The sequence below is a fragment of the Glycine soja genome, chromosome 10, assembly GCF_004193775.1.
Source record: "Glycine soja cultivar W05 chromosome 10, ASM419377v2, whole genome shotgun sequence".
Classification (NCBI taxonomy): Eukaryota; Viridiplantae; Streptophyta; class Magnoliopsida; order Fabales; family Fabaceae; genus Glycine; species Glycine soja.
The window spans coordinates 3614669-3642516 of record NC_041011.1 but is presented as its reverse complement, the minus strand read 5'-3'; the positions used below and the strand labels follow the sequence as shown (position 1 = coordinate 3642516).

The 27848-nt window shown below is 31.9% G+C and overlaps 3 protein-coding genes and 1 non-coding gene across 11 annotated transcripts; 3 read left to right on the top strand and 1 right to left on the bottom strand.

Moving 5' to 3' along the window:
- Window positions 1-43: 43 nt before the first annotated feature.
- LOC114369393 (glutathionyl-hydroquinone reductase YqjG) lies at window positions 44-1737 on the bottom strand. Its single transcript, XM_028326624.1, has 3 exons — window positions 928-1737; window positions 514-763; window positions 44-413 (listed from the first exon to the last, which is right to left on the bottom strand). The coding sequence occupies exons 1-3, from the start codon at window positions 1698-1700 to the stop codon at window positions 231-233; spliced, it is 1206 nt and encodes a 401-aa protein (XP_028182425.1). The 5' UTR covers window positions 1701-1737; the 3' UTR covers window positions 44-230.
- A 2810-nt stretch (window positions 1738-4547) lies between these two features.
- Window positions 4548-5931, top strand: LOC114370464 (60S ribosomal protein L23). The gene is made up of 3 exons (XM_028327824.1): window positions 4548-4893; window positions 5425-5466; window positions 5671-5931. The coding sequence occupies exons 1-3, from the start codon at window positions 4596-4598 to the stop codon at window positions 5751-5753; spliced, it is 423 nt and encodes a 140-aa protein (XP_028183625.1). The 5' UTR covers window positions 4548-4595; the 3' UTR covers window positions 5754-5931.
- On the top strand, window positions 4984-5131 carry LOC114372765. Its single transcript, XR_003658329.1, has one exon. It is a non-coding gene; the product is annotated as a small nucleolar RNA snoR137 (small nucleolar RNA).
- Window positions 5932-18136: 12205 nt separating the features above from the next.
- On the top strand, window positions 18137-24690 carry LOC114372391 (protein PHOSPHATE STARVATION RESPONSE 1-like). Of its 8 annotated transcripts, none has more exons than XM_028329910.1 (10): window positions 18137-18155; window positions 18229-18491; window positions 19488-19558; window positions 19647-20292; window positions 20391-20601; window positions 20700-20776; window positions 20858-20897; window positions 22093-22150; window positions 22640-22709; window positions 23930-24690. In XM_028329910.1, exons 4-10 carry the CDS (start codon window positions 19654-19656, stop codon window positions 24278-24280), a joined length of 1446 nt encoding a protein of 481 aa, XP_028185711.1. In that variant the 5' UTR covers window positions 18137-18155; window positions 18229-18491; window positions 19488-19558; window positions 19647-19653; the 3' UTR covers window positions 24281-24690. The 8 variants fall into 8 exon arrangements, with proteins under 8 accessions (XP_028185711.1, XP_028185716.1, XP_028185712.1 ...); XM_028329915.1 differs by lacking the exon at window positions 18137-18155 and adding an exon at window positions 19354-19394 and having other exon boundaries at window positions 18190-18491; window positions 19488-19539; XM_028329911.1 differs by lacking the exon at window positions 18137-18155 and adding an exon at window positions 19354-19394 and having other exon boundaries at window positions 18190-18491.
- The last annotated feature ends 3158 nt before the right edge of the window (window positions 24691-27848 follow it).

Sequence of the window (27848 nt, the reverse complement as noted above, 5' to 3'; positions counted from 1 at the left end):
AGGAATAGAAGGGGAATTAGGCCTTGCTTGGGAGAACTCAAGATGAAACTGAAAGGTAGGTTGATTTAGGAACTAATTTAGGCGTTACATAAAGTACATGATAACATTTAAGTAGAAGTGCTATATTTGCAAGTTGCAACAATTGAAAGAAACCGCATGTTAAACATTATTTCACTATCACAAACAGACGAGGGATTTTACTTTAGTTCTGTGAGGTGGTTCACTTATGACTATTTTACAAATGCTAGTGTAGCTGATGACAGTGATTCCCTTCCATGAGGCCTGCAAAGGCTTTCATGCTCAGAAGTAGAAGGCATAGCGGGTCTAATGCTCCCTGGATTCAGAGGAAAAAGGATTTTGTAGTAACCATCCATAATCTCAGTAAAATTGCAAGTAGCTGCCACCTTCGGAATCTGTCAAATGCCATCACCACGTACCACACAGTATTCAGCACGAAATTATAATCAACAACACAAAAATTGATGGGTAGATAATTTGAAAATCTTCATCTACCTGATAAATGTCACGCATGTAGGCATGTAGATTGGTATACTCACACAGCTTCTTCTTAGTGCATTTAAAAAGAACGTTATACGCAAGATCAAACCTAATCAGAGTAGTAAATAAGCAAATATCCACAAGAGTCAATGTGTCTCCACATAAGTAACGGGAATTAGCCAAGTGATCCTCCAACTTGTCCAATGTAGAAAACAAGTCATTCACCGCTCTATCATAAGCTTCTTGACTCTGCGCAAATCCACACCTGCAATTACAAAAAAAAAAAAAATCCAACTTTTATCATTTTACATTCTCAGCTACTTCAACACCCATTTTCAAGCTTTCAAGATTAACTTTTCAACTAGTTTTGCGAGTCTTGCCAGAATTTTTCAATTCTCAGTTGTTGTTAATTGTTGACTACTGACTAACCTATAAACTCCGTTGTTAACATTTGGATATATGATTTGATACCATTCCTCAATCTGTTTCTTCAATTGAGGGGGTGAGAGATCCAACCCTGGGTTTTGAGCTACGCTGTTTAATTCGGAATTGAACAAGTGAATTATATCGTAGCTCTCGTTGCAGACAACGTCTTTAGAACCCTTATCCCATAGCATTGGAACTGTGGATCTTCCATCGTACCCACCTCTCCGAAGCCTATAAACTTCCTTCAACGTGTTGCATCCATTCGCTCTATCCAAACTCGGAGCAATTGTATTTGTGTCGGGCCCACCGGCCCGTTTGAACTCCCAGGAGCCGTCGAGGCCCGGCGACGCCACCGAGACGGGCACGGCGTCTTCCAGGCCCTTCAGCGCGCGCACTATGAGGGTGCGGTGGGCCCATGGGCATGCCAGGCCCACGTAGAGGTGGAGGCTGCTGCCCTGGGAAGGGGTGGTTGAGGAGAAGCGGAATTTGGAGGCGGGGCGGGAGTAGCCGCCTGAGGAGTCGGAGGGGGCGAGCTGCGACATCATGAGGTGCCACGTGGAGTTCCAGGCGGTGCGGACGGTGGCGACGAGGAGCCCCGGCGGGAGCGATTGGCCCCATAGTAATTTGGTGACGGAATTCAGCAGAGAAGAAGGGTTCAGCTTTGAATCGTTGTTGTTAAGGGACATTCTCAGGTTTCGGCGGATCGCGTGGTGGCGGGAAGTGCTCGGCGGAGGATTCACAAGGAGAAGGGAAGAAGAACAAGTGCACGACGCCATCGTTTTCGAATAAGCTCTTTTGCTTCTTGTGTATAATAATAATAATAATAATAATAAAAAGATAAATAATTATTTTCATTTTGAAAGTGTAAGGCCCTAATAAATTTATCTTTGAAATATCAAACAATGAAATTTAATCTCTGAAAGTGTAAATAGTGAGGTCAATCTCTCCTAGGATTAAATTTTGTCAAGTAACATTGGGGAACTCACTTACGTGGTATGCATGAAAAAAAATGTTACGAAATTGATGTTTAGGTGAACATAGAGAATAAAATTACTGAAAAATATATTTATAATTTAACAACTTATTAATATTTTTATTCTTCAAAAGTAGTTGACATCAATAACAAGATATATGTACCAACAACAAATTAGATTTATAAGTTTATGGTTTTGTTATTGTAAATATTTACTATAATGTATTATAATTATAATTGTATTTATAATGTTAACTTGTCATAGAGGAATCAAGATTCAAGAGGAGGCAAGACAGAGGTAGGTTCTCAAATAAAAAAATTAGTTTGTCAAATCTTAAATAGATCATTCACAAGTATACAAACATGAGAGGTATAACAACTAGAACTACAATGCTTTATATTTTCTCTACTCAGTTGGTGACCACCTATATAATTATAATAGACGTCAAAGAAAAAAGTGGCAGATCATCCTTTCAAGTTATGCAATAACAATATTAGAAACTTTTAAGTTTAATGTATTGTTAGTGCATGTATTTTGTTACTGATGTCAACTAATTAAGTTTATGTACTTATCAAAATCCATAACTAGTACACATCAGAATAGAGACATGGCTAAGGTGCGCTCCTGGATTTCACACATCAGACTAAGAGTGACCTTTGTTAGGAGGACAAGAGGGAAAACTTGTAAAACAAAAGACTCCGACATCCAAATAAGTACCTGAGTTAGGAGAGTATGAATGAGTATATGTATTCGTATGTGAGTAGGTGTGTATCAAAGAATACAAGGAAACTTTGTACTTATAGTGTGGAGAGGGAGTTGCGGGTCCTTGTTGATACGAGCTGTTACGGTGACGTAGCAGCGCTTGAAAATAATTATCGACTTGTAGATAAAGATGACTTACAAATAATATTGTAGATAATATATAGATTGAAGATAAAAGCTAGTAGATAATTATTACTTAGAGATGAGTTGTAGCTTTGTAGATAATTGAATACCGGCCAAAGAGATAAAACGATGACAGTATATTCGAATAATAATAGGTTAGAAATAACCTGCTAGTTGAGAGTCTGGTTGCTAAGGGTCGGATGTTCATGCTCCTATGTGAAGGCTAACATGGAGGATTGACATGTGTCATTTGAGTGTCAGGTATCGTACCACGTGTATTTTGTGGACCCTGGTCAGTACAATTTATATATTATGTGAATATATTTGTCAGCAAGTTGTATAATCAAATGACGAAAACGTCAATAAATTGTTAAATTTAGGGACATGTTTGTTAGTAATTTTAGTCTATATGTCCATGTGAGCATCAATTTTGTGACATTTTCAATTCTAAGTGTCACGTAAATGAGTTTTTCCAATGTTAATGGACGAAAGTTAACAGTGATACAAATTTCACTTCTTATACTTTTGGGAATTAAATTTTATTTTTTCAATTTTCAGGGATGAATTTGTCAACATCACACAATTTAAGAGACAAAAATGACTATTTACTATAAAAAAAAAGTTAAGATAATTCCGTTTAAAACCTTTTTTATTAATAAAAATGTTTTTTTTGCATTTTTTAAACATATACTAGTTATAAAATTCTTTTGAATAATATTGCTTTAATTATTCATGTTTAAAACCTTTTTTATTAATAAAAATGTTTTTTTTGCATTTTTTAAACATATACTAGTTATAAAATTCTTTTGAATAATATTGCTTTAATTATTCATTTACATTATGAACTTGCATATATTTTTTTTACCTTATTATTATTATTATTATTATAATCAAGAGGGATCTAATGCTTATATCTAAAGGTTTTTTTTTTTTGACAAGTTTGAGCACAAGAAAACTAAACATATTGCATTTTAGGACAAACTAGAGTTATATTTCAAGTCATTCCAACTCAATTTAATCTGATTTGTTATGGTAAAAGTATACTTATCCAAACAATTAAACATTATTAATACAACTTCTTGACTTAATAAATATGTTTTATGTATCATGATATATTATAATAATATATATATCTTAATTATATTTGTTTTGATCTTAAATTCTTTAACATTATCATGATTATCTCATACGAGAACAATGAAGAATTTATAAACATCCTTGTCTCTTAATTATGTATGGACAAAGATGTTCATAAACTCTCATTGATGAGACTTTTTGACATGTTTAAACAATTTTATAGTATATAATTCTTTAATTTTATGAGTTCATCATACAATATGAAGTTAATATATTGTGTCAACAAGTGAAATTGACTCCTTCTTGTCTCAAATATTATAGTACCTTAAGTGATTCAAATTCATGTTCATAAAATCAATCCCATCAAATTTTCAGGTTGAGTAAAAAGGTAGGAAAATTGGGCTTAATTAGTCTCACAAACACCTTTGTTTAAAAGATAATGTTTCATATTTTTTCTTAAAAATTTAATAGTTATGAAAATTAATGTTTAGAAATATAATTATGCAAATAAAATATGGAATTTAGTTAAAGGTCTTTTTAAATAAATGCATTAGTAAAAAAAGAGTATATGGTATAAAAGTTGTCGAAACAAAACTGAAAAAACGTGACTTGTGTTTGTGTGATTGAACCCACCAATAAAATAAGCCCAGCCCATGGAAACCCTAAAACCCTATTCGTTTAGGGTATATAAAGAGAGAAACATTAGGGTAGGAAGGTAGAGAAAGAGAGAGAAAGATGTCGAAGCGTGGTCGTGGTGGTTCGGCGGGGAACAAGTTCCGCATGTCGCTGGGTCTTCCAGTGGCGGCGACGGTGAACTGCGCCGACAACACGGGGGCGAAGAACCTCTACATCATTTCGGTGAAAGGGATCAAAGGCCGTTTGAACCGTCTTCCCTCGGCCTGCGTTGGCGACATGGTGATGGCCACCGTGAAGAAGGGAAAACCCGATCTGAGGAAGAAGGTCTTGCCAGCTGTCATCGTTCGCCAGCGCAAGCCATGGCGCCGAAAGGACGGCGTCTACATGTACTTCGAAGGTACATACATACAAACCCTACCCCTTTCGCTAATTGATTTAACTTGATCTCGTTTTGTTTAGATTTAACTATATCACTATTCTGTTATGTGTTGCTTCTATAGTTCTATTATTGTGAGTGCCCCGTTTTGTGATTGGGGCATTCACTCTGGGAAGCATATAGTTGTGAAATTGCCAGTTTTAAACAGCATGATGTTTATTATCTCTTTGCATTGTGTTACCTGTCTGCTGGTAAATCCCTTATTATTCGATCAACTTAAACCCCCAAAATTGTCATTGGTTTGATTCCTGCATTGCTAAATCTCTAATATAGATTTATTGTGTAATTTGTGCCCTTTAGACTTATAGGGATTACCCATTCAATGACACTTCTTAGTGTTTTAGGATTAATTGGACAATTTTTGCTCATTCAATGACACTCCTTAGCTTTTTAGGATTTATTGGACAATTTTAGCTCAAGTTTTCTTTTTGATCCCGTTTAACCTGGATAACCTGTGCTTATGTTTTCTTCATCTTGGTATGCTTTCTGCAGATAATGCTGGTGTTATTGTCAATCCCAAGGGAGAAATGAAAGGTATTTCTTTTCTTCATGTCTCTTGTATAATTTTATTTGCATGGTAACAGAATGTATTACATGTTGTGAGCATCTAGCCACTGTTACTTTTCTTTCTTTCATAAAGAAACCAAAAGATATGACGTTTCTTTCATCTTTTGCCGTTTCACCTTTCTTTAATGCATTTACTGGTAGTAATCTTGGTTGTGACATGTTTCAATGTAGGTTCTGCTATCACTGGTCCCATTGGAAAAGAGTGTGCTGATTTGTGGCCTAGGATTGCAAGTGCAGCTAACGCCATCGTTTGAGTGAAATTTCTTGTTATGTTTAAGCTTGTAGGATTTAAGTGTCTCAGATTTTGTTTAAGCTTGAAATTGAAATACAAGTGATACAGTTTTTTAATCATTCGTAACTTATAATCAGCTTGCTTTTTGAAGAGACGATATTAATTATTAGTTAAGAATTTTGTTTTTTGTTTCTTGTTCCTCTCTAATGTTTTACCCGATCCTTTACGTTAATTTCAATGGCTTTTTGTTGTTTCCGAATTTATCAGTGTTTTGACTTAGGTATTAATTAAAGAAAGATGGTAGATATTCATTCTATTTTTTTGAGTCGGAGGAGCTGAGAAACAAAAGAGTAGGAGTAAGAGTAAGTAAAAGAGGAGATATTGAGAGAAAGGATGAGGTAAAAATAGATGTAGATGCCAAGTGCCATGAGTGATAGTTGTTGATACGGGCACATCATCATTTCTTTATTCTTAGCAACTAGCATTTCTCTCTTCCTCTTCACCTGTTAATTATCATTTTGGTTCCCGTTATTTTTCATTGTTGTTTAAGAAAGTATAATAAATGAAAGATTTTTTAAATAACAAAGAGAATAGGTGTTATACACTAACAATGCAAAACGATTTATGATTAGATGATTGAGTATATAGCTGTTTAACTCTTAATATAAAATTTGTCTTCTTTTTAACCAAGTACACTTTTATAAAAAAATTCAGCCTAATTTAGAAATTTGATAAACATTTTTGAAAGTATATCCACCATCCTTTTTTTAATAGCTTTGCTTAAATATCCAATATCCTTCTCTCTCTTACAAGTTATATTACAACTTTTTTTTTTATGAAAATATAAAATAAAATATTTATGCTTTTTAAAAACTAATTGTGTTGTACACTCTTATTCTATAACTTTCAAAGTAATTTATAAATCTTATAGATAGATGCTTTATTCCTTAGAAATATGCTGTTTTTTTAATTAAATTTATTTTATATTTTTGGATCAGCTTTACCATTTAACACGTGTACTACACCAACATAAAGTACAGGAATGATATTCATAACCAATGGAGTGCTTTTTACCTTTTATCCTTATTTTTTTATCTGTCTTTTTCTTCTTATTTTGTCATATAATTTATCACATATTTCATGTTTTTTCATTTTTTTCCTCTCATTTTCTCTCTCTAGTGAGAGACACTAAAGGCCTAAAGCAAAGATGTATCCTTTCATAATTTCATTTCCTGCCTTTAGTAGCGCGTGAAGCTTACATGGAGTTTTTGAGGAATTTTGTTCTTTTGATTGTTTAAACTGTACAACAGACTTGCCCCTTGCTTATGGGCTTGGTGTAGGCCGCTAGGCTTTTCCTTCGAGCTTTAAAAGGATGTTGTTGTTATTGCCACTACCAGCTTTGATATTGGCACTAGCAACACATACGAAATTCCTCTTTTGCCCATTGAGTTGGTAGTGTCAATAGCTTCCCCTTCCCCTTAGACTTCTTCTCCCTTGTGCCAACCCCACCTCGTCATCCAGCACCGCACTCCCCCACTTCCATCGAGAACCGTCATGCCTCGCCAAGCCTATGTTGTGTGCCACCATGCCGTCATCCTCCTCACCGATGCAAATGAATCTGTCTTGATTCTTTTTTTTTATACTTAATGAATTAATGAAATTGGGGGGGGGGGGGGGGGTGGGGGGTGGTAAAACAGAAATCTTATTATTCCTACCTGTTAGTAACATTTATTTACTTAAAACTTCCGAGGATATTTTCGGATGTGTTGTTTATGCTTAATATTTTCCTATTTTACCAAAAATCATATAAAAAAAACTTTTTAGAGCACACCCTTCCACACCTATGCACCTACACCCAACCAAGCCCAAATTTGTGTGCCATGCCTCCGTTGCACACCACCCATCATCATCGTTGTCTATTGTGTACACCCCAACATTGTCCTTCAACACAGTCGTGTGCACCTCCCATCAAGAACTGCACCACACCACCTCAACCTTGTCCAGATCCACAACACATGTTGTGAGTGTTTGTTGTTTGTGCTGTTGTGGGAGGGAGAGTTGTTGTGTTTGTAGGGGAAGGGTGTACAGTCAAATTGTATTTCTGTTTTGTAAAAAAAAAAAATAGAAATATGATTTCATTGTACAATGTACAACAAAATCATATTTTTGCTACTTTATTTTTTTTCGCATATCCAAATAACAATGGAAACATAGTTTTGTTGTGCACTTATGCAATAAAATCGTGTTTCTATTGCGTTTAGGTTTTTTCATCCGCATTTATGTAATGGAAACACATTTTTGTTGTGAATGTGTTTCCATCCAAGGGGTAATTTTGGAATGTTGCTAGAAGGCATCAACGTGAGTAGTGCTAATAGCAAAAGTGATAGTGTTAATAGCAATATCTGCTTTGAAATGCATTCCCTATTGACTCAAAATCATTCATGATAGAAAAACAAAATGACCACAAAGCATGTTTCCTTTTGAAAAAGTAAAAGAGACTAACATTTTGCAGATATTGTATGTTTTTTTTTTTTGGGTATAAAATGAAGGCTATAAAGTTTAATTTAGTACCTTATCCAAACTCCTGTCAGGCTGATTCTAGTGGATTTCATATATTGTATAAAAAGATGAGAACAAAATGCTATTTACCTCATATTTTTATCCAAAAATGGAAAAGCGTTTGACACAATTTTTATTTTCAGATTTAATTCGGATTTCGCCGCTCTAGAATTGTTTAATGTTTGTTAAGCCGTGACATGTGAAAACTACTATTGCTCCAACTTACCGAAGAGTATATTGGTATTACGAGGACCTTGCTTCAGTAGCTTGACTAGGCATACAGGTATATTTGTTTCACCTTATGCCTCCACTTCTTAGCATTAGGCCATTCTTGTGTTACTACATGATAAGTTGTGTTTTCCCCCTTAATAATTTCACCATATTAGTTTTTTTTTATAGGTATATATTAGTTGTTAATTATTTTTTGTTAGTAGGAAATCGAACCCACAATCTTTTTCTCCTTCCCTTCTCCCTTAACTATTCAACCCACCTTATATCTGGTTCAACATATTAGTTAGCAAGAAGATGAATTTGATTGAAGGAATGCTAAGTTTTAATTATTATCCTCAATTCATTGGAAGTACCTATTGGTAAGGTTTGATTAAATAGGATGCAATGTGATAGATTTTTCTGCAGTTCCATTTCACATCAACATCATGGTGTGCTTTACTTCAACAAGAGGCAAGCTGGCAGGGTAAAATTTTGTATTTTGTAGCACTGTCCATCAATGTCCTATAACTAACTGCCAATTTGATTGCATTGCTTAACCAACATTTCTAACAAACTGCATTCATTTTGTTCCTATCAGTAAGTTATATCTGCCATAACTGCTTTTGATTCCAAACATTCTACATCACTCATATAGTGACTTGTTTTAACTTTGGCACAACGACCGGAAGGAAGATTTTAGTGATATTTTATAGTTTTTGAACATGGATGTACCATATTGGTTAGCTCTCACAGTTTTTCTTTGTTTGAAGGCAGAAATTTGGAGTATCTTATCGTATGTATGCTTGTGACTAACATACTAAATTTTGTAATCTATGTGGTGCTTTCACGAATTATCCACATGAATGTTAATATTCTCTGCTTTCAAACTTTCACTTTAATAAAAGGTTTGAATTCTAAAAGTTAAAGTAGGATTTAATTTCTGAATAAAATTGATGTGGTGAGGATATGGATGTAGGAATATCTTTTTTTATGCTTTACTTTGGCAAGACACGTACATCTTTTGATGTAAATTATATTTCAATTTCTCCTTATATACCTTTTGATGCGTGTAAGCATGTCAGCATGATATATCTGTCCCTCAAATGTGACTTGGAATTCATTCGAGACTTTATTTTATATGAAGTGTGGTCATACTTTTTGAAGAGGGAAGAAAAAAGCTAGTGAAATTCTGATCTGGTTGCGTAGGAATTGCGTGTACCTTTATGTCTAAGAACCGACCTCATTCAAGTACTCCATCGTAGAACCATCCTAGGAAACTTTGCCAAAATCCTAGACTAGAGTAAAACACAAGAAAAATCACAATGATATACCCTAACAACTATATACAAGATTGTCTTCTAAAAGGTGCTTAATTGGAGCCTTGAACACATCCAATTGATGTTACATCACTATTATAGGACACCCTTTAATCCTTTAATCACGCTGGGACCATTATGACCGTGGAAAGGTAGCAAAGTTAAAGTTTGAGGACTGTTCATGATAATGTTTTTTCATTCACCACACATCAGAAAGTGGCAATAACTGATTGCTTTGTGGATGCTTAAAAGGCTCACCTATGATGCTTCATTCCTCCTCCCACTCCATTCTCTCTTGATTTGTTTTAACAATACAAATTCTCACCCTTGACAAAACACGCGTCTTTAAGCCATTGAAGAATGAAAGTCTCAAAGGTGTATAGCTTTCAAAGAGATCAATTCATGAAGTTTCATAGGAAAACAAGAGTTACTTCTTCAGTGACACTTGGTAGTGTCCAAAGAAGGGCACCACTAGGGTGTTACCCTTCATCATGCATCTTCAGGCAAGTGTATTACAAGTTGAAGAGTAGATTGAAGCAAGCTTTGGTTTGGCAAAGGAGAAGTAGTCCGCAGTATAGCTATGATTTTCGGAGCTATTCGCTCAACTTTGATGATGGCCTTTCAAATGATCATATTCCACCTCGCATTTGTTGATGATATATAGGGTGTGTTTGTGTACCAGGTATATTGAAACCAGCTTTTGTCTCAACGAGACAAAAGACTTCCTTCTACATTTTGTGCTTAGGGAAGTGGGAATGTCTGTTTGAAGCATCTCAAACGGCAATCCAAACACACTCATTCTTTTTGTTATAATTTTCTCTTTTCTGAGTAATGAATAAATTGATATGTAACAGTTTGTTGATATTCTATATATAGCCATATGGTGAAATACTCCGCAAATTGCATAATTGTAAATTGACTCTTATGATATTTCTAATCCAATTACTTTTCTTTAGCCATGGTTGAATCTTGGCACTGTGAATGAAGTTATGTAACTATTTTCAATGGCTTATTATATAAGTTGACATGCTTTTCTGGGTTGTTTCCTTGTTGTATTGTATCCACAGAGAGTTCTTAATTAATAATAGGTACCTCCTTCCAAATGATCATTTGAATGAGCTACAGTGGTGCATATTCTCTTTTCTATCATGGCATATGCTGTGTCTTTCTGTTATGATCCATTTTTAATTTCACTTTCATACAGGGGTAGAGATGTGGAAATTAGTAAGGCAAAGAAAAAATATCTGAAATCAACACTTCAATTATTTCTCAACAAAATAATGGTACAAAGTAAGAAAACGAGCTCCATAGATTTGAGATAGCTAGGATGATACATTTGACATTTGATGGGAAATATGAATCTTAACATCGTTTTCAAACAGAATATGGATTGTTAGAATAGATTGTCATTGGCTACAAAAAAATTCACTAACCTGTTTAAATATTTGCATCTTACTATGCATAAATAGTTGCTTAAATTAATCCTATCTGCAACTTTTTCTGTGTGTTTTTGGGTGAATCACTATTTAAGAACAATTCCAATCCTTCTCTGCCATAAAACTAATACATATAACTGATTAGACGCAGAGAATAAAAGGAAGAAAAGATGATATAATCCAAGATAAAATCACGGCTTAGTTTTTGGGTTTGCTCAAAATTAATTAACACTTTTACAATGATTCGTTTGCTCTGCTGTCATGGATTAAGGAGAGAATTAGGAGACCACAATCAGTGGCACAGATGACGGGCCTAAATTCTGATTAGATAGAATAACTGAATAAGCAATAGAGGAACTTTTATTTTATTTTAGAGAAATTTTACTTGAATAACAGATTGTACAATAAATATACAATTACGAGAGTGAAAAAGAGAGAAAAAAGAAGATAAATTTAAATTTTGAAATATAAAAAAATAGACATAAAATATAATGTTATATAAATTATTATAGATGTATCATTTTTGTTTATTTTATTTGAATTCACTGAAGTGCTAATGGATAAACTAAGTAACTGCAATCGTTAACAGAAAAAATTAATGATAAATATTTTAACACATTATGTATATCCACGCCATTGATATTTTTGTCAACAAGTAAAGTTAATTTTTTATTTTTTTAATTTATCCAATAAAGAAAGAAATATTTTTTCTAACTTGAAATGATGAACAAGTATACTACTACTATTGGTGTCAGATCATAAATTTCATTCATCGAGTCATTGAATAAATCGAGGATTGAAATTTTCTCTCATTTGTGTGGTGTCATCTGTTACATAGTACTAGTATTTCATAAAGAAACAGTACATGCCATGCCATTTAGCATTTACAATTTCAGTGTGCGAAGCCCATCGTGGAATTTACTTCACACACTCATTTACAATATGTCCTACCACACAGCATTTGAGTTTCTTGACACAATGCATATAAATGGCTCTGGCATTTATCTCATGATCATGAATCATCTCAAGCTTCATCATTGGCTCAGTGAGTACGGATTGAGATTTATTGAAACAAAGACATAGTTGAAGGATCAATGTATTATGTATGTTGAACTAAACAAAGGACATGTTTCAATATAATCATAAGCGTTTTTGAGTGAAAATATAATTTTTTTTCCCAATATATAAGCTTGAAAAAATTCTTAAAAACATTTCTATCTATGTATCCAAACAGACTCAAAACACCGTTTGTGGAGAAACACATTACATCATCTTATTCTTCAGTTTCTAATACTAAAACTGTAGTTCACTCAATTTATATTCTCACGAGAACCTTATTTTGCACTCTATTCATTAAAAGTAGTGTGGTTTTGGACAAGCACTTGAGTTTAGAATGTAAATTTAGTTTCCGAAATTGCTAAGTTGGCAATTGTGTAATGAAAGAAGTCAACGGGAAACTTCACAGCCAAGAAAAATAAAGAAAATGATGGAAAAGAAAACATAATGAAAAAAATTATTGTTGCATGTTTCGTAATTCTGTCAACTAAATTTTTTCAAAAGGACTAAGAGTTTGAATTTTATAAATAAAAACTTTATCGCACGCCATTAAACAATTAGTACCCCATCTCCCATGGTTTGGAGAAGGGTGTGTCAGTTTTTGATGTTACTGTGTGTGTATATAATATACTATGCTCATGATCAATAATTCTGAAGCACTAATTACCGTTAATACATTAACTAATTTATTTTAAGATGATAATTGGGTGTAGTTGTCTCCACAGGCAACAATGCACTCAGGAGTCAGGATTATGATTTCTCTCTGGAAAATAGCTCATTTTCTTAAGGCAAGAAGGTGTAGTTTAGATTAGCAAGGCAATTGCCCTTAAGGGTTAATTAAGCCCAACTAAATTATTTCAAAAGGACTAAGAGTTTTGATTATTATTGACCATTTCTATAGTTTTTCTTTTAGTGCCCATTTCTATAGTTAAATGACCATTTAATTGTTTTTTAACATTATTAATTCCTCCGGTTTAGATATGAAGAAAAGAAAATCATGTATGCTTCAAAGTAAATCTTAACTAATTTCACCATATTAATCTTTATCGAAATATTCTCCATTTAACTAAGATGGTAATTTTAATAATTTTTTTATTCTTGATATCAAGTTTTAATTAAGAATAATCTAGAAAAAATAGTTTTTAAATAAGATCAATAAAGTTAAATGATGTTAATTAATTTTTTAATTAACATAATTTCTTTTCTTATATTCCAGAAAGTATAGAGTATTTGGCATACATATTTTTTGTTAAACTTGCATGAACTGTGATTTTCATCGAAAACCTATTTTATATATTTTTAATTAATATATTTTTTAAAATTGTATTGATCCATATTTGTTGTTCGAGCATCTCTTCTCTTGCTACTGTTATTTGTACTAAATAGCAGTGTTGTTTTAACATCATTTTTTCTTTCTTTCAAATTTCTATAACTTTTTCATTCTTTTTATTTTAATGACGTTCATATATCATCAAGTCTTTCGAATAATTTAATTTACCTATGCCTCAAAGTTTATAGACATGGTCCTGTTTGCCTTTTTATCCTTTTTTTTCCACATTATTATTGAAGTCACTTGTGAGACAAATAAATCTTGCCAACTATTTCGATTATGTTTATGATTTGTTTCTTAGGCTGATAGGATGTAACTTGAAGCCAAGTGATGGAAAACTGGTTTATGTCATGACTGGTTAAGATCCAATGATAAAAAAAGATAGGTCCCAATATAATTTTCGTTTCAAATGTGTTTATAAGTTATAACTTCACTGTATGTGGCATTAAGCGGTGCCATAGCGGAATTACTTCTTTTTTTTATCGACAATATTGATTTATTAGTTTGACTCTGGAAAATTTGAACATGTAATCTCTCCTTTTTTCTTTCATTCTTCATATTACTGAGACAATTTTATATCTTTTAATAGTGGACCTACTTACATTTGAGGGTCCAAATGCACTCAATTTTTAAAAAGAATTAAGTATACTTTGTATGTTGTTGTTTTTTTTACCGTCTCTATTTTTATAATTTGAACCTTCGGACCTCAATTTTTCAGTTGTTTTCAATTTTTATCTATTATTGACTAGTTACTTTTTTACATTTTGTTTTCTTTTCAAGAATTATACGAAAATCAAAATTACAATTTAATTTAATTATTATTAATTTTTTTTAAAAAAATAAGTTGTCCCATCTGATTGAGAGTCTCGAATCTGCCACTCTAGTGCATTGGTTCACTCTGCCTTTTAATTGATATTGATGTACATGTAATTTATATTCTAACTTCTATTTCTATCTGAACTGAAAGTTGTTTCAATAATTTTAGTAAACATCTGGTCTTCGTAGTGGCTTGGCTTGATGTTTTAAGTTTAAAGGAGAAAAGGCAATTAGTTATCTGTAACCCACTCTAATGTAATCTGTAGACTTACTGAACTTTAAAAATATCATGTCATTAAAAATATAATTATTTATTAGGAATTATAAACTAATAAAAATTAAATAAAGAACTAACATAAAAACAGAAAGAGTATAAATAATAACGAATATCATTCCTATGTTTCAAATCTTTCAATATATTTTTTTATTATCCTGATAATGATTAATTTGTTAGATTTGTGAGTGGAAATTAAATTCATCACTTTTTTCTCTTTTTTTTTTATTCTCTTTTTTCTTAACCACTAATCTATGGTTATCAAACTATTGAGTTAACTCGATAACTCTTATGAGTTTATATCAGTCCAGTTCACTTGTTCTATGAGATGACTCTTGCATAAACTCTTTTTTTAGTAGACTTTGGGTAAACTCTATAAACTCTAAGCTCGACAGACTCAGTCTACCACCGAGTTAACGAGTTAGCAAGTTAAAAAAATTAGATCAAAATGCAAGTAATTTTTTATTGTTTATTTATTTATTTAACATTCAACATACTTTCATTTAGCGTGTTATTCTCAAATATAAAATTCTCACCTTTAATCATATCAAACTCTTATTCTCTAATAATATCAAACCCTTGATGAGAATTATCTAACTATTGTAACATCTACAAATTATTATCTAGTAGTGACATATTATTACTAGACTTAGTTATTTAAATATTCTGAATTTTATGTTTTATTATTTTATTTTATTATATTGTTGAAATGTTTAATTAGTATGTTAATTATAAATATTTTGTTACTATTTTTATATGAAGTAGATTTTTATGAGTCTATGAATTGAATCAACGAGTCGAGTCTATAAAAGTCTCCCCAATTTAAGTAAACTTTTAAATTTGATAACCTTTGCACCAATCAACTTTATATAAACTTATTATCTAATGGAACATCAATAATATGAGTTGCTAAAGGAACAACACACTTTTATCAAACTATCTCAAAACAAAAGATAACGGAAGCGGAAGCAAATTTCTTGTCTTGGGGTAGGCAATGACGACAAAAGAGCTCTAGCACTGCAAGGATGAAGATTCCAAATCAATTAGGGTTCTTGCTTTTAAATGAAGGGTCTTACCATAAACTATTATGTTAATAAAGTGTTGGATTGCTTAAATTTGGACAGCAAATTCAACACACCAGATAAATTGCTCATAGCAACATTTTGGGCGTTGTTCTTTAAATCCAACTGAGATGTCATATCTCGATTATGGAAAAGAGAAGGGAATGCCTATGTTAAATCTACCAAATTCAAACTCAACGTGAGAATAAAGATAAAATTAATCTTTAATTCTGTATTTAGGTTTTTTAATATTCTTAAGCTTTTAATAGATTATTATACAAATTTTTAATTAGAATATCATATAATTTTTTTTTATCTATTTTAAAATTAAGTTACGTTCTGTTGTATTTTTAAGTACTTATTATGTATGAAAATAGTTTTGCCTTCATTTGGATGAGTGCATCAAATGAGAAACCTAACCTTTCATCCATTTCAAAGGTTTATGAGTTTGCAACATATATATCATTGTATTACTTTCTACGCCAAATCCCACTTTTTTTTTTTTTTTTTTATAATAATCCCACTGTTTTCATGTTGGAAAAAAAAATGCTATTTAAAGGAATCAATATCAAAATGATAGGTTCGTTTTCTGCAACATGTTTATTTTCACCTTATTCTTCTTCCCTGCTAAAGATATGCTGGGAAAGCATTGAATATAATCAACTTTATAGTGTCACATGGTTGCTGACATGATTTTCAATAATGCGTACTGATGCACATAATTAAATAGCAACAAATTTCAATAAAGCAAGTGATATTAAGATACATCTCTTAAACATTAAATATTCTTTTTTTATTATTAAATTTCTTTAAATATAAACAGTTCCTTCAGATTTCTTTCAAAGCCTGCTTATAATACTAACAAACAAAGGCCCAATTCTTTCTCACAAGCCCATTTGTCAATCATCCTGGAACCTTGCCCTCTTAATTTTGAAACAAAATTATTAATTATTAATTATTTATTAGAAAAAGACATTGGAGTGAGGTTGGAAGTATTCTAAGAAGGACAACATAGAAAACAACGGATGTTTACATATTTTATTGCCATGATACCAACTTAATAATTTATGAAATACAAAGTCGCATTCTTATGTCTCTAATCACCAATGATTAACTTTGACTTAAAAAAAAACAATGATTAACTTTGAAAATTGAAAGAAAATTAATCTGAGCTTCCTCTACTTGAAGGAGTTCAATTTTTACCTGGCTAGAAATGGTTACTAGTTTAGGAATTTTTATTTTATTCGAGCTTGGAGCCCCTTCGAATAAAAAAATTTGTTGGATTGTGGTTGTGTCTTGTGTGCATCTGTTTTCTTTGAACAAAAAAGAAAGAAATAAAAATCTTTTTACATAGAATTGTCACACCAATAGTCAATTAATGTATATTTTTCTTAGTGCACTGATCACCAACCTCACCAGTGTCCAGTGGTATATTACATAGAAATTCTTCTAGCTACACAAAATATGCCATTTTAAAAGTTGCATATCTTTTTTTTTTATATGATTATCTTAAATTTTAATCTCAATTAAATCAACATTTTGTTACATAAATCTTAGATAAATTTGATATTGCAATTTAAATAAATGACATATGCACTATCTTATCTGATCATACACTTTCACGTATAAAAAGTTTATTTATTTTTATAATAATAACTTAAAAAATTATATATAATAATTTTATTGATTGATAATATAAAATAATTCATATTGACAGATAAATTTATGTTATTTTTTATTATCATATTATAAGTATGGAGTATTTATCAAATATAATTTTTTTTACTAATATTAATTTTTATAGAAAACTTGGCTAATTAATTTTAATAATTTTTTCTTCAATCAGATTTTTTTTATCATAACGCTCAAATTCTAAATATTAAGAGATTCAAACTTAATTTCAATCTAAAGTTGGTTATCTCAGTTAAAATTTTACAATTTTTTGTTATATTATAACAAAAAATTATATTTTTATATTAATTTAAAATTAAGTTAACATATAATATCATCATTATCATTATTTTATAAACTGAAAGTGAAATATATTTAAGCTTATTTTCGAATTAAGAAAAAAGGATATAATAACTGAAAGTGGATATTCCTTTAAAAGAAGCAAAATTCGAATTCTAGAGACGCCGCGTAAGGGGAAAAAACTAATCATTTAATTTGAAGAAAAGAAAAAAAAAGATTGTTTTTATCTTTTTATTTTTGTTTAGATTACAAATATATTCGAGTTGAATATAAGTATTACAGTTATCCATTAAAATATTTAATAACAAAAAAAATACATATTCAGCATTAGAATGTTCTAATATCTGTGATTAAAACAGGAGTAATCCTTTGTTAGAAAGTTGATTTACATGCTGGTGAATGTTTATAGCTTTATTAATAAAAAACGCAAGATCCAATTCATATAAAAATTTTCGAAATTGCATGCAGGTGCAGGAAGCTCAGAGAGTCCACGACACGCTATCGAGAGATTGTTGAGCACGCGAGTGGGTGGCGCGTGGATGAGCCTTATGCATAGCATAGCAAAGCAATAGCACAGTGCGACAACATAGCGCACTTGTTTCGTTGATCACCGTTCTTCACCTGCCGGTGACGGAATTCAAAAACACCCGCCTCTTTCTCTTTCTCTCTCTGTCTGTCACCAGAATCTGTTCCATTCATCTTCTCTGGTTTCGATTCCAATTCGCTTGGGGGTAAGAATTCGATACAACGTTTTCGTAGTTCTGTAGTGGAATTTCGGGGTATCTGGTCTCTCTCTCTCTTTTTTTTTTTGCTTCATTTTCACGTTTTTATTTTTGTTGCGTTACTTCACTCCCCATCGCATCGCATTGCATTTCCCTAACTCCGATGCTTGCTACGCTGGTTTTGCTACCACCTCTGTTACTATTTCTCACTTTTTTTTTTAAATTAAGTTTGTTGTTTATTCAATCGATTTTTGATCCCCGCAACATCGTTTGTGATGTGGTATCAATTTGCATGCCTATTCCTGTGACTATGAATTGCTTTCATCTTTTCTTTATGTGTTTTCATCATCGGTTTATGCGTTCCTTTTTTTTTATGTGTGTGTGTGTGAGAGAGAACTATAACATCCTTGTCTTTACAAATAGGTGAATTGCTGAGTGTTAGAAGGAAAAATGATTATGAATATGAGGAAGCTATGCTCATGCTCTGTACTTTAGTTTAGCTTATGATAAACTTGAGTCATGGTCATAGGTATGTTGCAAAAATGAAAAATCAGGGCTGAGAATTTCACTCTGTATTTGAGGGTTATTGGACTGCCATGTGTCATTTGTAGAGTAGGTATTGTGTAATTTGAGAGAAAGTTAACAATGCTATGGTTGTCTAATGATTACAAGTGGTTTTGAATAGGGGAGAGACAGAAATAGAGAGGAAGTGGTTGTGACTTCATTCTGGACCTAAATCACTATGAACTATGAATTATTATCAAGCATTGAATTATTGAAAATCTATCTTACATTGAAACTCAGGTTTGTGATCAAGTGCAATGATGATTTAATTTACATTTAGTATGTTTCTGTTTTTACTTGTTTTCAGGATCGGGCATGCTTTTTATCTAGTCTGTCTTTGATGATGAGGTTTAATAATCTTCAGAAGTTCTTAATAATGAGTTGTTTTCTTTTTGAGTAACTTTTTATATTACAGACTAGAGTATTTTTTTCCTTTCACAGATCTGAAGATTGATGACAAATAGTCTGGTTCTGTACCAATAACAAAAATCAAGTTGAGTAGTATTTTGCTGGTGAGCATTATCACAAGGGAAAATACAGGTTTAAGATTTTATAAACTGACTGAAAACTGACATTTTATCCTTTTAATCAACAATGAAGGAAAATAATGGAAGCACATCCTACTTTCTCCATTGAAAGTTCAAAGCAACTCAATAACATGGGGATGTCTGGAGCACTTTCTTCATCCTTGTCAATCCTTCCAATACCCCCAGAAGAGTTGTTTCCCAAGCTGCCTGAATCACAGCTGGATTTTGTAGAACAAGAGCTTATGATAAGACCTTTTACTCATTCAAGTTATTTGAATTCCGGTGGAGTAATTGGGCATATTTTTTCGTCTTCCCCTGGATATTCAACTGATCTTCATCACTCAACTCTTTCATCTGCTGAAAAACATTCTACTAATGCTCATTTGATTTCACAATCATCAACTAACATCACCCAATTTCCATTATCATATTCTTCAAATACTGGACCACCAGCTTCAGCAACACCAAGTCATTATTCCAAAGAAAACAGTGTTTCCTGGCATACAGATTCCCTGCCAGGCTTTCTGGATTTTCCTGAAAATGGCTCTATTGATAATAATCCGGTAGAAAGTAGTGCCTGCCCTATAATGGCATCTGAGGAGTATTCTAAGCAAAATGATTGGCAGGAGTGGGCTGAGAGGCTAATCAGTGATGATGGCACATTGACTTCTAATTGGAATGACCTTCTTGCTGACAACATTCAAGATCTTGAGCCAAAGGTGAAGTTTTTCATAATTCAAATCAATATTAGCTTTCAGAGGAAACTGATTAGTAATTTATTTAAGAAATGTGCTAGGATCTCATTTTATTGCTTTAGGGGCCATTCCAAGTTTCAAAACCACTTTCACAGATTCCAGGACATCAATCCCAAGGTCATCAACAACTTCCTGCTTCATATGGAGAAAATTGCGCTGGTGCTGCCCTCTCTTCCTCAGCAAATTCTGCTCCTGCTAAGTCACGAATGCGTTGGACACCAGAACTTCATGAGGCGTTTGTGGAGGCTGTCAACCAACTTGGGGGGAGTGAAAGTGCGGTCATCTTTTTTTCCTCTGTTTGTTAAGTCCTTAGCCTTAGTTTGCTAGCCTCTTTCCTTATTTTCCCCCCTTTTTCTGTCTTCTTTCTACAGAAGCTACTCCAAAGGGTGTGCTGAAGCTCATGAAAGTTGAAGGATTAACTATATATCATGTTAAAAGCCATTTGCAGGTATGTGCACTTTGCTTTTAACTCCTTTGGTTTGTTCAGTAGCATGCATTTTTACTGAAACAGATTTGGCTTGAAATGAAGAAATACAGGACAGCTAGATATAGACCGGAGTCATCTGAAGGTACACAAGACATGTCTCGTATAATATGTAGTACTTACCAGCATGCATGAATTATAAATACCTGTTTTGTTTGAGTTAGTATTTGATGCTGGTGTAAAATAAAACCAATCCATCACTGCAAAGTTTACTGTAGGAATAAAAGGTCATATCATGTAGATCATTCTCGATTGGAAACTGGTTTTTCTTTAATGTGATTTTGAAATCCAAGAATGTTTACTAATTGATTAGATACCTATTAATGCATAATATTTTTATTTTGTGCATTCAATGGTTATATTAATGCAAATCACCTTGAATCTGAAGCTATTGAATTGTGTAAAGTGCTTAATCTCTTAAACTGGTGTTAATGGGTTTAACCCTTTGTATACAAGATTTTGAGTAAGATGTAAGTTCACTTGGATCCTTTTCCTATACTGCGCTTATAATTTAGTTGAGAAGTGCCTAAATGTAACATTTTTAGAATGTAGAAACTTTCGCACATATCCAAATATACACATAAAATTAAGGCTTAAATAACTTTTTGGTCTTTATAATAATTGATTCTTTTCGTTTTGGTCCTCTTAATTTTTTTTTCCTATTTGCATCCTTATTAAAAAAAAAAAATTGTTTCATTATAGTCCCTGAAGTTAGGGGTCACTATTGAGTGATGATTTGGCTAACACAGATTGAAAAACAAGCCTTATGTTTCCTAATAACAAGGACTAAAATGAAAATCTTCTAATATAAATGAAACAGTTTGTTATAACAAAATTTTACAGTTTTATAGGGACTAAAACAATAATATTAGAGACAAAAATGAAAAACAAATTAACAGGGACACTGTTAAAAAAAATTAAGAGGACCAATGAAAAAGTGCATATATTATATGGACTAAAAACCCATTTAAGCCTAAAATTAATTTTAGTAAATGACAATAAGGGGATGTAGCAATTTTTAACTAATCTAAATCTCTTGGATCTTTCCCTCTCTCTCTCTCTCTCTCTCTCTCTCTCTTTCCATGAACCTGCCTTGTATCCAGAAACCTGTGCTTGCTCAAGAAACTAAAAAGATTGTCTTCTAATTTGCCCGAGAAATTGATCTAGATTGCTGTGATTGGTGTCTGGAAGTGGTTTACCCTGAGTCACTTCCTTGAATCCTAGAGCCATACTCCTCTGTGTTGTAAGCTAATCTACAGTTTGTTGACAACTGTTGGCAGGAGTTATGGACAAAAAAACAAGTTCGGTTGAAGAGATGTCATCTCTAGATTTGAGAACGTAAGTATACTATTCACTGCTATTTTAAATAATTTCAGTTATGTAATATTACCATAAATGTTGATACATCAAATAGATAGACAGCATTTCATTCTTTAATGTGACTTTTCTGGTATAAATGTTACATTCTCAGAAGAATTTAATTTGATTACATTGCATGGAATGTATGACAATGGAATTTAGCCCTGTTAAGTTTATTTCTACCACTTAACTGGAGAAAAGTACAAATAAACTGTCAATTAAGGGGAGGTTCAAGAATAAATATAAGGATTAAAATAAAAGAGAAAGAGGCTTTGTTACTGTACCATCACAGGCTATGACAAGGACCAAAAATTATTAGAATAAGGATCAGCAAGTGATTTGTTTAGAATTTTTAGTGATCCAGGATTAAGACCACAATAAGGGCGATATATGATTCCATGTAAAGATTTTGGCAATATTTTAGACAAAGGAATTATTATGCTGACTTTACTATTGCATTATTGACAGTGGTATTGAGATCACTGAAGCTCTACGATTACAAATGGAGGTTCAGAAGCGGTTGCATGAACAGCTTGAGGTTTGAACTTCATTCCTCTAGGATTTCTTTCTATCATAATAAAATGAATTCTATTAGAAGGGTGGTTCAAAGGTTTGATCAATTTGCAAGCTTTTATTCTATTGCAATCAGTATTTCACTAGTCATGATTGAACTGTGGTCAATATACTTGCACACACACACACACATGATAGGTGGATGAGGGGGTGGGGGGTGGATCTCACCTTACAATGATGCTACTTGTGCACCATTAATAACTTTATATAGAATGAGATTTTTATCTATCTAATTATTGTATTATAATTATATAATACCTTAATTGTTTGTGTTGAAAATTTTCAAAATTGGACAACTACAAGTAATCAAAGGGTTCTTCGGGCTTTCAGTTTTGTAGGTTGATTGGACAAAATATCAGATCAATCACTGGTTTTTCAATCAAACTAGCTGGTTTGGTTTTTAATTTTTTCAACCATGGTTGCAATTGCCATGATTATAGAAATTCATGTTTTATAGCACAGTGGCACCGGTGAGAATAAACTTTTACTTGTAACTGAAGTCAACTACAATTGAAGTCTGTGTCTTTGTAAGTTGGTGAAAGAAACTGAAGGGATGCAAATCTTCTCTGCAGAAAGAATTTAATATTGTTTATTACTCATCTTGTTCTTTGCATTTTTTTATAGGCAAATGTTAGTAATTAGCATGTTATGTTAGTGTAGGGATTTTAACCCATGACCTCCTTATCACTCCAACCCTTATGCCCCTCCCCCTCCCCCTTCCCCAACCACCAAACCACCTTACACTCCTCTTGTTCTCTGCATTTTGATTCCTACTTATTAATTGTATCTTTTAATAAATTATCAGCTTTATTTACTGGTCCTTCCCAATCATATATCTCAACTTGTTGAAGATACAAATTTTAGTTCTAAGAGTTACAGCACTTTCTCATGAATGTTGTGCTATGTCATTTTCATCTTAAGAGGATCAAAAGAATATGATTAGTTGGTTACCATGCTTGTTATGTAGGCAATTGGTTTTTATTTTTGGCTATATTGGTGAGAACATTTGTTTCTTTAATCAAGTGTGAAACTAATTTATGTAATACTGTTATTAATATTAGGGGTTTATATTTCAAATTGCAAGAGGTTAATTGTCGGAGGCATCCCACTTGTTTCTCTTATACTGATCATATCTTTTTCATAGGTCTAATACCGTTCTTCTCCTTCCCTTCTTTTTTCTGTCAGATTCAAAGAAACCTACAGTTGCGAATAGAAGAACAAGGTAGATGCCTCCAGATGATGTTTGAGAAGCAATGTAAACCTGGAACTGAAACGTTCAAGGCACCATCATTTACCACCATTGAGACTCCATTTGGGATGTCTTCAAATGCTACGAAAGATTCCCTTTCCAAAAATGAAATGGAAGCATCACTAGTACTGGACCATTGCAGTTCAGGACCTGATCAGGTTAATGGCAGTACCAGAGTTGAGGAAGGCTCATTGGAAAAGTGTGGGAAGCCTGATTCTCCCAAAACTCAACATGCTATAGCTAGTGAAGATAGTGCTCAAGCCCCAAAGCGTCAAAGAACTGAGTAATTAAGCTATATGAATCTGCTGAATTACAGTATCAATAGTGATACTACAAGACAATACTGAATCATGAAAGATTTAATTTTAAGAAAGATTAGGCTGAATGATTGGTCGAGCTCGTAACTTATGAGTCCCTCCTGTCCAATTGTGGTCAATGAATGAGTACAATGTACATTTAGCAAAAGATATGGCCTCGGTTACTTGAAAGGCTGATGTTAGTTTTGCCGTTAGAAATCCACCTTGGTAGAGTTTGTAAATATCAGTATCACTGTAAGTGCCATACTAAACTTGTGCACACTCTATCCTTAGAATGCGGAACCCTTCCTGAGCTCTATACTTTATGCCCCAGAAAAAGAAAATAGCAAAAAATAATAATTCAAGTCAACGAGCTCAACTTGATGATATCCGAGGTTCAATTGGGCACTTTTCTCTCTCTCTCTCTCTTTCCTTGCACCTTTAATGTGAAAGAGATAACTATGGCTTCTCATCTTCTTTTATCCTCATGAGAGAGAAAGAAAGATCAGCAAATTAATTTATCACATTTAATTAAGGATTTTTTCGTAAAAATATTAATGAAATAGACATTTGAAGCTAGTATTTTTTGGTAGGTAATCATGTAATAAGTAGAAAGTATCCATCAAAATTTTTGATAACTCATATTTGTCAAAAGACTTGACTATAGTTCATTTAATAGATTTGGGTTCAGAAATTTGTTTGACCACAAGCTTTCAAAAATTTACTTAAGAGATGAGTTTACTTCTATTCGAACTAATAACATGTTGGTAATTTAAAGTGAGTATTATAAAGAATTAAAAGAATCAAAACAAAAGGCTCACATAAAAAAAGATGAGATAGTTTAACACTTAATAAATAAATAAAATGATTGTTTTGGAACTAAAAATATTTTATAACATGTTTTCACAAGAAAAAGTGTGTAGAATGATATTTATACTTCTATAAAAAAATTAAAAAACGCAAATAGTTATGATCAATTTAATTTTGTAAATGTTATTGTAGTAAAAGAAAAAAAAAATATTAATGTGAGGTAGTTTACACTTTACGGTGCATTCTAGTTAAATTATATTTTCTAGCACTAAATTAAATTCGTCAATGTATTTGATGTTGAGAAAAAAATTATATGTTAATAGCCTAAAAATAATTGTTAAAATTAAATATATTGATTTCATACAGAAGTCATGATCTTTACATAAAAATATTGCATTTTTCTTTTCCAGTGCTCGTATATAATTAACAAAGCAATTGTTTTATTCTTAATTGGTTACTTACGTACACTTCAATAAAATGCTAATTATAAATTTGTTTTCACAAAAAAAAAAGCTAAATTGCAACCTATTCTAAAATTTTACTATACGTTAAATCCAAAGGGTTTGTACTATATATTTAATCTTTATTCTTTAATCTACGTACTACACATGGTCGAGTCAAACCATGGGAATCTGTTCACCAACCTTAAAGTAGACTATGTTGCCCCACCCCCACATCAAATTATCGATAGGGTGGTGGATCGTCAATTGCAAATGTGTAGGTGGAAATGCATAATATATAGTAAGTGCTGTAGTTGCACATATATTTATATATGTAATATTTTGATCTTTCAAAAACAGCATGATCTGGACCAGCAACAAAATTTATACTAATATAGTTTTAAGCATGTTTTGTAGTTGTGGAAATAATGAAGTTTTTAATGTTTTTGTTTAGGGTTCATATAGTAATTTCATAAACAAATTTTTAGTTTATAAATGTTTAAACACTTGTTCTTATTTATAATTTAATTAAAATGGATTAACAATATAATTAAAATGTATATTCAGCATATTTTGAAGTGAAAACTCACTTTAGAGAGTCAAGTAAGTAATATCAGTTTTTATATATTAAAAATTAACCGTTGATGTTATATGTGTATATACATACACAATAAACTATGTATAGAAATACTAACCATTATATTTTTAAAAAATAATTAACAATACTTATTTTATCTTTACTTATATTAGAATAATCAAATTAATCAAAAAATCATAATTTTTACAATAATCATTTTAAAAATTAATTATAAATATATCAAAACTAATTTATTATCGCACATATAAATGGTTGCAAACAATTAATTAATGTATATGCTATTTATGGACGAAGCTAAGGGATATTACAATTGATGAGTTGACAGTCCTTTAATTATGACTTTATGCCCATATTAAATTATTTTTTGAAAAATATTAATAATATATTCTTTATCACACTTTTTATTATTGATAAAAAAATTATTTGAAATTACAAAATATTATATATCTCACTTTTTATATAGTAGTTTTACTCATAATTTTGTATATTAATATTCCAATAAATTTTAAATAATGTATTATTAAGAAGAATATGTAGATAAATATGCTAACTCTCCTATCCTTCTACCATGGAGTCAATCAAGCAATTTACAATCTCAAATGCCTCTTAATTAAATATTTAAATTTAGGTATAAGTCTAATTGCGAAAAGAAACTTTAATTACCGTGTTTAATTCCTATATATTAGAAAAGATTAACTTTAGGTATAAGTTTAATCAAATCTCACAAATTAAACTTGTAAAAGAATAGATTAAGTTACATCTGGCTTCTAGTTTTGAAGTAAATCGATCAGACAGATCACGATCAATCACAACTACTTTGTGCTGATATACAAGAATCAATCAATCATAATGTCTCGTAATTAAGTAACATACATCATTAGTAATGCTCAATGAGAGTACTACTTCTAGCTAAGTTCCAACTATAGTGACCAAAAACTGCCCAAGTCTCATCATGTCGAGAACCGTGCACAGATTGAGATTTGGTTCCCTCATTTATTCACAAAGTTTTTGTATTGTACCATATGATAAGGTGGGGAACGTGACGCTGCAACCTGAATTTGCATGAACATTTTGTTTTATCCATTAAAAATTTAGGAATTGAAGGACGCCTTTGAGGCAAAGCAATCTAGAAAGTGCAAACAATTACTATGAATCTTATTATGTTCAAACAATTGATATTTTATTCTCAACTCACCAATGCATCTCTTACATCTTAGACTCAAATTAACCACACGTACGACTTCCCAACTCACTGTTTGATATATGTTTTTCTCCTAATTCAAACACTTATGGTTGATATTTTACTATCAAAGTCACCACTCTGCTCTTCTTCTACATATAAATACCATTTTCTTCTCACCATGGCTAGAATCATGATTAATTCAACACCACTGAATTTAATTTTCTTGGCATCTATATATCATCAGCTGGTGCTATAATCACTGGATCTGACTCCCGAAATGAATGATCCTACTTAATTCTCACAAGATTCTGAAGCATGGTTTGATGAGGTATATATATATATATATATATATGTGTGTGTGTGTGTGTGTGTGTGTGTGTTGAGACTACCCTGCTTTTACTTTGCTGCTTTTTTGGTCCAAAATTCAAACCTTGCAAGTTATGTTTGTTATATATATATGCTACACTTTGATTTTTAACTTCTGTAACTTAAAAATGCTTGTTTTCCCTTCTAGTTTCTCTCATTAGC